At 51.4% G+C, this 8,879-nt stretch overlaps 4 protein-coding genes across 4 annotated transcripts; 2 read left to right on the forward strand and 2 right to left on the reverse strand.

The window, feature by feature from the left end:
- Positions 1-172: 172 nt before the first annotated feature.
- BDZ99DRAFT_504614 (uncharacterized protein) lies at positions 173-1,056 on the reverse strand (the record flags this gene model as incomplete). Its single annotated transcript, XM_033724057.1, has 1 exon — positions 173-1,056. The coding sequence occupies exon 1, from the start codon at positions 1,022-1,024 to the stop codon at positions 173-175; it is 852 nt and encodes a 283-aa protein (XP_033568469.1). The 5' UTR covers positions 1,025-1,056.
- Positions 1,057-1,297: 241 nt separating this feature from the next.
- On the forward strand, positions 1,298-2,344 carry BDZ99DRAFT_483734 (uncharacterized protein; the record flags this gene model as incomplete). The annotated part of the gene is made up of 2 exons (XM_033722594.1): positions 1,298-1,850; positions 1,887-2,344. 2 exons carry the CDS (start codon positions 1,298-1,300, stop codon positions 2,342-2,344), a joined length of 1,011 nt encoding a protein of 336 aa, XP_033568470.1.
- Positions 2,345-3,634: 1,290 nt separating this feature from the next.
- Positions 3,635-4,498, forward strand: BDZ99DRAFT_483735 (uncharacterized protein; the record flags this gene model as incomplete). Its single annotated transcript, XM_033722595.1, has 1 exon — positions 3,635-4,498. The coding sequence occupies one exon, from the start codon at positions 3,635-3,637 to the stop codon at positions 4,496-4,498; it is 864 nt and encodes a 287-aa protein (XP_033568471.1).
- Positions 4,499-7,793: 3,295 nt separating this feature from the next.
- BDZ99DRAFT_553413 (uncharacterized protein) lies at positions 7,794-8,621 on the reverse strand (the record flags this gene model as incomplete). The annotated part of the gene is made up of 1 exon (XM_033727093.1): positions 7,794-8,621. Exon 1 carries the CDS (start codon positions 8,562-8,564, stop codon positions 7,794-7,796), a length of 771 nt encoding a protein of 256 aa, XP_033568472.1. The 5' UTR covers positions 8,565-8,621.
- Between the last annotated feature and the right edge of the window lie 258 nt (positions 8,622-8,879).

Consider the following 8,879-nt stretch of genomic DNA (forward strand, 5'->3'; position numbering starts at 1 on the left):
CCCCTGGACTTATCATTTTTCGTATTCAAGATAGCATAGGCCTTTGGCGTCCATTCCACTCTTGTTTATTCCCAGATCCTTAATTTTGTTATGTGCTTCGTACTCCAAAATTTCGTAATCCAAAAGTGCGAAAGCTAGTTGCCATTTGTCCAGCTAAAAACTTTAATCGCCTTCAATTGATTCCTGTGGGTGATCGCGTCGCAATCTTCGCACTATTCCAGCATCGAGTCCTACCCGCGGCTCGTGCAAGTGAAACCGTGTTCCTCACATGCCGTTTTGAAGATGTTGAAATTTCCCAGGAGGACCGAGTCACACCAACATCCCAATGTTCAACCGTCCACTGGATGCTGGTGCTCTTAGCCATCAATTTCAACAGCTCCAGTAGCGTGTCCAATACGAGAGTCTTGTTTTGAGTTTCGTCAATGTCCGGTAAGGTCTCTAGGTAGACTTTGACTAACTTTAGCATGAGCATTGCACCCTTCCGACGGCTGATAACGTCGCTGTTGACATATTCGACGCCGGCGTCGATAAGGACTCGCGGAAAGTTCATTAGGATGTTTCGCTCTGTTGCGTAGTATGAGTCCCAGGCTGGCTTATTTTGACGGCTTTGCTCGTCTGCATCAGAATTGACTTCGAGTATGCCTGTTGTTGCGCGGCAGAGCGTCCCCATTGCCTCATGATAAATCTGCTTGTCGGTCCGCAAGATCTCCAGACCAGGCATGACTCTACCATATCCGTTTTGCCCGCCTACGTAGCGAGGCTCAATCTCTCCGTTCTTCATGACTGGTAGTATCTCTCGGTAGACCATGTCACGAATCTCCGCCGGCAAACTCTTGAAGAGAGAGAATGTCGTTAGCGGCTTGGTTCGCCGGTGTGGCTGGATGCGATGGCGCGCGTTCGAAGCTCGAACGTTACCGTGGCTTGAAGCCTTTGCTGGCTTGATGACTCGGCCTGTGTAGGCCCCGTCGAGGTTGAGGGAAGACTTTGGCTTTGGCCTCGGTTTGTTTTCTGCAGATCTCGCCATTCTGATATCTCGACTCGATGGAGGATTGTAGAAAAGGTCTGAGATATCTTAATATGAACGCGAACTTATATGTGCTAAGAAGAGTAGCGATAAGGGTGATGTGGGTGTGTATAAGTGTTACGCGAGTTGGTGATGTTCCTGAGAGGGACAAGCAGTGTTTATATACTCGCAGCACCTGCTGGTCACGTGATTCACCGGAATCGGGTCCGGTTCCACCGACTAGGACGCGAGCCTCGCACTGAATTTTTACAATGTCTAGCTTGCAGGCCGGTGATGCCTTCAGTGATTCACATGTTCGAAGGGCGCGGCAGGTCTTTAGATGCGTCCCGTGCTTTCTCTAGCTGCATCCACACCACAGCGGTTCTGAAGCCCACTTCCACCCACCACCCCAGGCATCCTGCAAGCACTGTCTCGCTCCAACGAGACTGCTCAACGCCAGTCAACGTCTCCAGCAAGCTCAGCACAACTACGATGCCTCGAGCTGCAGCCAACAAGAAGAAGGCTTCGACCCTCGACAAAGCCTATTCTGGACGGGTAGCGAAGCACCAGCAAAAGGCAAATGCTCGTCCGACTCGAGCATCCGCTAAAATTGCCAGTCTCCAACGGGCCAACGCAGTCCCCTTGCCGACCTTCCACCCTTTCCTTCAACTCCCTCGCGAGATCCGCGATATGGTATACGAGCACGCACTTCCCGGGTCCAGCCGCCAACCAATCAAACCAACCATGGTGCTGGACGACATCTCCGGCTTGTCTCTTCTGCAAGTCAACAAACAGATCCACGAAGAGGCGTCGGCAGCGCTCGGACGAACAGCTCCGGTGAACATGAGTGCGTAGGACACCCGGCCTTCCTACTTTCCCGGAGAGTATTGCGAAACAACTACGAATGCGCTCGTCAACGCTGTCCGCGTCAACATCCAGATTATGGACGTGGTGGAATTCTACGAGAGCGCCACCAGGGGTGAGACCCTACGCTCGGCTCTGGCCGCATTGAGGCGCCATGTGCAGAGCTTCGTGTCTGGATCGGCTAGCAAGAAGTGGGATGATAAGACGCGCTGGGCGACGGTCGACTTTAACGACCTGTTTCATGAAACCATCTTTGAGAGCAGTGGCCTTAATATCGACGACGCGCAGCTGAAGACGGACGCTGAGGACCGGATGGAGGAGATTCTGAGGATGAAGAAGGACACCATCACTGAGTGGACAGTTGCAGTGGGTCTCTTGGGCAACCTTGTGGATCAGACTGCGGAACTGCAGAACAGTGTGGCTGCTTTTAAGGCGAAATGCGAAGGGTACGGCTTCACGTTTGACGTACGCCGATAGGAAGAGTCCGTTTAGGAGGTCTCCGGGCGGGAAACGGATTCATGGGTCCATTTCGACGGCTTCGTGGGGAGCAGTGGTATAGTGAAATTGAACTAGGCCCTCGTATCTTTTGGCTTCTTTATGGCACGGAGCATAAGACACTCCATAGAAGCAGAACCTAGGCTAGGGTAGAGACCTCAGGGTAATTTATGGCGGGTATAGATTAAGTTGATATTGTTTCCCTATAGTGAGTGGTAGTAAATGTGCTTATTTGAGTAGGAGTCCTTCGAGGTCGTGATATTAATGTGTTGGATAAAAAAGCACGCCCAACCTAAAATTGGCGGGACCGGAAAGTAAGTAACATTAGAGTCTTGGATAGGGTATTTGAATTGGCTCGTGCACATATACACGTGATATGACGGAGAATGCCGTGTGTATACAAAAAACGGGTGGGGGGGCATTCTCTTGTATTCTATGCACTTGTGGAACCTCAACGCTATTGGGGGGAATTGATAATATACATTCTCTGTCGATATACAGCCTCACGCATGAACTGAATGTAATATAATGCTGATTCTATGCGATTTTTGTATACACACGGCATTCTCCGTCATATCACGTGTATATGTGCACGAGCCAATTCAAATACCCTATCCAATTCAAATACCCTATCCAATTCAAATACCCTATCCAAGACTCTATATACTTGCAGCATAATGCACGAATGTTTGCTAGAATTCCACAGCCTATACAATCAGATGGAATAAGCTACAAGACAAGCTTTAAGGCACACCGGGGTGAAAGGACGTAGCAAGCACTTCTAAGCTATATTACAAGCAATCAACCCCTCTTCAGAGGGTGCGCGGCTTTCGTTTCACTATGTTCCCAGTAGTGAAAGACCCCAGGCTTCGGACATTTGGACCTTCGTACAATCCGAGGCCGCGCCCAGCGCTCCTTGAAGCATCGTTCATGGATCAACTGCCGCCTCTATATTAGCCCAAATCGCGTATATACTTACGGCAGCTTAGGGAAGTTGTGTTCTAGATCGGAGAATGCAAGTTCTCCAGTGAATAGTCGCGGAGTCGGGGCGTCCTGTGTAGTCGGACCATTGTCAGTGAAAGGGACCGGTGCCATCTCCGGTGCTCGAGTGATTCACGTTTTCTGCCAGGATAGAGCTTATAAAAGAGACCTCATCGTTCCCCAACCAGAAAAATACACCACATCCTCTCCCAGCACCACACCTACCATACTTACCATTTCTTCCTACAACCAACCATAACACTATCCTTTACTACAGCTTCAACTCCCAAGATGGACCAAACTACCCCCAAGAAGGAAGGCTCTCTTTCTCTCGAAGCCAGCAATGTCCACCAAATCTGTGCCCAGAGCATCTGCGAATCGTCCAGCGAGGTCGGTCACTCTACAGCCACCGAGGGTTCAGGCTTCTTCAGCCTTCCAGGAGAGCTTAGAAACATGATCTACAAGCATGTTCTGATTCGACCGGCGAGCCAGACCTCCGCCGACAAAGACAACGGCATTGCGGAAGGAGGCACGATCAGGGCGTACAGCGGTCGAGACTGGGGTGACCAGAAGGCGCCTCCTCTGAGCTTCCTCTACGTCAACAAACAGATCCATGAAGAAGCAATGGGCGTTCTCGGAACTTCGTCAGACGCGGAAGCCAAAGTGGAGGTCCGCTTGGGAGATTGTTACCCCAATCACGATTCCGGCGTGGCATTCCATGCCGCCCAGCATAACGCTCTCGAGAACTTTGTCAGAGTCTATATCACCCCTGACGTATGGGACGAAGGAATGGATCCTCACGATAACACCGAGCGTCAGCTAGCGCACCTGAAGCGCCACATTGAGATCTTCGTTGCTGCGTCGGCTCTGTACTGGAAAGGCGCAAAGCGCTACGCGACTGTGGACCTCCAAGACATCGTCACTCCACCGTTATACCGAGCCCCTAAGCCAAGTCCCAAGGACGGGGAGGAGGAGGCCCTCTACGACAAGATTGTGGACATCCTGAAGCTGATGCACAAGGATGAGGCCACACAGTGGACAGTTGTTGTTATGGGTGGGCAGCACGCCCCGAAGAACATGAACACCTTAAAGGTGGCTTGCGAGGAGCTCGGGATCATTTTCAAGAACCGTGAGACACGATACGACGTAATGTAGTGTCTCGAGGTTCAGATTGACATTTCTGCGTTGGCTGTTGCGGTTTGGCTCCTTCCTTGAGGTCTATCTGAGTCTGTTATTTCTGGTTCTGCTATTTCCGGCCCTCCTATTAGGGGACGCTCTATGCGGTGTAGCGGTTTCCCTTCCATTCCCCCTCTTGTTTAGCCTGCTGCTGTCGCAGAGCTAAGTCATGAATATGGAGTAAGGATACCCGGGCTCTCTTTAGGGTTATTCGACAGGGCTATACAACACAAAGACTAGGACTGGGATAGCTTGCGAGGGTTCTCTTCATAACAGAGCACCTGTCTTAATCTTAGATTAAACATTCTTTGCAATGATTCGTGTTTTTGAACGTGCCTTGCTGAGTACTTACTTCGTCGAGCTTGTTTGATAATATAATAAGTTGTAGATGCCAAAGTTCTATAGCCTTCACGTATCGCCGCCGCCGTTCCAGCTAGAGCTCGCGTCGAGAGATTTGATCATATTCTTTACATCGAACGTTGTGCGGAGGAGGAGGGTCGAGTAGGACGATACGATGGAGGCCGGAGGCGTCTGGGTTGATTAAATCAAAAGTGTACCTTCTAGACTCATTCAAATCAGTACAATGCAGGGCTTGCTGAATATAGTACATCATCAATCTGGGAGAAGGCACGTCATGAAGACTTTGTGACCCCGCCCAAGACACCACAACAAACACAACCACAGCGATGGTAACGCAGCTTCAGAGTATCCAACAACTATGAGAGACCCCCATGGCCCTTCATGTACCAGACCGACTCCACAGCGTTGTCTCACATAGAGTCTTTCACAGCAGCTTGTGCTTCACAACACCACCAGATCTCTTCTTCAATCTCTCGCACAAGGCGAGACAATCAATGAAAAGATTTGCTCAATGATGAGCGAGACTGCAAGCAAAAATTATGCCGGTGAGCCCCCCGAAGCGGACTCATAGTAGCCCCTCGCCGCGTTGTGCAATGCAGGAGGGTCCACCAGGTGGACCAGATTCATGAGCTTGGCCACCCCAACGATTTACCCAACCCAGGGTGAAGTTCTTGAAAGGAGCCCGAGGGTGACCGAGATCTTATACCTGGCGGACGGGCTCGCTTAGGTTGGTTATTCATCAACGCTAGAGTTTTTAATCGGGCCCTCCTGAAACAATGTAATCGTGCCTCTCCTCTCCCCGCTGGGTATGTGACCTGTCTTGGAGCCAAGGCGCTAGCTGGTAGCCCGTGGAAGGTCGTGGAAGGTCAGGAGTGAAGCTGCCTCCTAGCTGTTGCCTAGGCGGGCGTGTCTCGGCTCCGAGGGTTGCCCAGCGTATGTGCCTCACAGCTCAGGCTTGTGGTGTCTGATCTGGTGGAGCTAGGAGCTGTAAGGCAGGCATACTCGTGGAGGCAAGACAGTGAAGCAATAGGCTGTCCTAACCTATGTAGGCATCGTATATGGCCATCTCTCAAGGGGACTAGTGATTGTGGCTGTTCTCTACTTGGTTATGGATGGCATACAAGCTGGGTGCAAGCTGCAAGCTATCACTGATCGAGGCGGCCCAGCAAGAAGCCCTCCAAAAGTGGTTTTACGCAATGCGCTTTCTGGAGCCACATGACCTTGACACAATTGCACGCTGCCTTTTAACATTGCAGTCATGAGTAGCACAATCCAACGCGTCTCCTATTCCGCTCTTTTCGAGGCGTCCGAGCCTGACTTTCTAGGTTCATAATCCTCGAGTTCTAGGACACCATCCCTCCCCATCATTCCGTCTTAGGCTCCCCAAAGCCCCCAGCCCACGGCAGCGTATCTCTCACCCGCTGCCCTTACTTCGCATCAATTGGCTCTTCAGCCTCGTTCCACTACTCTCCTACCAGCCGCAAGTGCCTCTCCACTGTCGCCGAGCTGCCAATCACGACTACCCGACGGCAGTACGCCATTTTCAGAGGCCACATGGCCTGTTCGCGCATGCACTTTTCGCTCACACCAGAGACGCCACTTCGCCGATAGTTGACTCCTTGCTGGCCGTTCAGCAAACATTTCCGCGGCCATCCAGGCCGTTTTCCGCACATGCCGACGCAACTTGGCTGTCGTCGCACCCAGATCAAAACGGAATTCGTCAATCGTTGGAACGTGGAAGCGTATACAAGCGGAAGAGGAACGCATGATGGGAGCATAAATTCGGCGCTCAAGGCATAGATACAGGTGTGAATCCAGAGCCACAGGCGGCTGGAGCATGAAAGGGAGAAGGGCAATTGGCACGATGAGTCATTTGTTAGGCTTATTCAGTTTTAATATCCACGGCGTGCAGCAGTCTTATCACTTGGCCAGGAGAGAAAGTCATGGAACTAGTCAGCATTTTAGGAGAAAAGAAACAGGCTCCTCTAAGACTGCAGCATGTTGACGCAGTTTGTCACGTTGTTGATACTGCTACAAGTCACTTAGGATAGCATCCTGTTTCAGCAAGAGACTTGATCACATTCGAGGAACCGCAAGACTTGAATTTTGAATTTGGGAGGGGTGATTATTTTTACAGTGTATGAACTATCTACGGTGACTTGACAGAAATTCGCCGTGCGGGACGCCGGGGAGTTGCCGCCCTACATGATACTTTCGGGGTCATCCATCTCTCTCGAGGCTCTCGCGGGAACGAGACTACGACGATAGACATGATGGCGGCGTTGAGCAGTAAATGCCACTCGGTAGGCGCTTTACCGCCGAATGAGAGAAAAGCTGTGGCTTGGGTAACTTGGCAAACATCCGTATAATGAGCAAGACGAAGAGAGGAGGTCAGCAAAGAAGGGAAGGGTAAAGGTGCCAGGAAACCAAGAAGGACAGGGGTAGAGGACCTACACACAAACAGGGACAAGGAGTTCGGAGAGGAGTGTGTCGTTGATTGTCTTTTCGTTCCTTGATCTTCCACTTCCGATGTTGGATCTCCTTGAGCTCGTTTAGGATGGCGATATCGGAGTTGTTGGCTGCTGAGTCGAGTTGTGGGTGGTTGACGTCCAGCTTGCCGGCAGCCAGCGCCATTTTTCGAGGCCACAATCTGATGGACTGAGCCCTTTTTCTGGTCCTGTCCACAGAAGAGCATGTTTGCAACACGTGAGATTCACTCTGGCTGCACCTTTTGTCAGCACTCTTTCAAAAACTTCGCGCGCTCTTCGGTAGTGTACGCCCGGCAGTAGAAGCCATACTGGGTACACTTCGCGTTCAGTTAGTTGTAAGCTTGTCCATGATAGCTACTACTCGGCGGCCAATGTGTCACAGTCCATGCACAGTTTTCGTCGCTGCCCATGATTTCCAGAATGCCCTATAGCAACTGCTTAGCAGCCTCTCGTCGCTTCGTGAAGAACGATGTCTTCGATTCTGGTTGGCCTCTGAGCAAGAAATGAAGCACGGCCCCGAGTTCCAAAGTCCCTGACCGCCTCCTATCGTCGCTAGCGTTGGCGACCCATATGTTGACGTAGGCTTTGAGTTCATTTAGGTAAAGCGGGTCATGCAACCGGAGGTGTTCAGTGTCGTGGTACGCCCAGCCGACGGAGAAGTGGACTCGACGAAATATTGTTACCTTCTCCTTGTTTGCCGTGATTTGCTTCTCTGTCCTCTTATATCCCGGGGCCCTGACTCTATCAAGCCTGACTGGATTGCTCTGGCAAACGTCGTGCTTCCGAAACCATGTCATCCTGTCTCGATCAACCACCATATCAATCACGGCCACGGTGTAGCGAGCGAGCACCGTGGATGCTTCCTCATGCAATTGACGGTCTGTAAGAAGCAGCGCGAACGGTCCGTTGGTATCAGCTGGCTCGGCCTTGGCGGCCCTAACCATGTTGCCGCCATGGGGCTTCAACACATGGCTGTAAACTTGCTCTCGGAGCTCTGCAAGCAGGTCCTTGAACTTCACGAATCCGTGTCGGCATGCCCGCGCAGGATTGGATCGAGAAACCGCTTGGATTGCGCTGCCACCCGGAGGAGTCTTTTTTGATATTCGACCTTTGTAGGTTTTGTCCGGATCAGACTTTTTTGTGCGCGGCTTGCGTGAGCACCGCGCAGCCTTCTTGGGGCCTCGAGAGACTGCCATGCCGGGACAAGATAGGCACGAGCCAGATGCAAGTTTTGTGTGCGCCAGAAGATGGTGTTAGGGTGTGTGTGAGTTTGCAGTCGAAGTCACTTGTTGAATCGAAACCTAGTGGCGCTTCAACATCCGGGGCAAACGTGACTTGCCGCGCAGCTATTCTCCCCGCTTTGCCACTCCATTATTCCTATTTCACGATAGTCAGTTGTTTCTTACGGAGTTGAAATTTACGAACCTTCGACATCACCTTCCACCACTGTCCTTAATTTCACAAGCCCCTTCTTCATGCGCCGGCCGAATATTCTCGTACAAAGGTTATGT

This window comes from Mytilinidion resinicola (assembly GCF_010093595.1).
Source record: "Mytilinidion resinicola strain CBS 304.34 unplaced genomic scaffold BDZ99scaffold_39, whole genome shotgun sequence".
NCBI classification, from domain to species: Eukaryota; Fungi; Ascomycota; class Dothideomycetes; order Mytilinidiales; family Mytilinidiaceae; genus Mytilinidion; species Mytilinidion resinicola.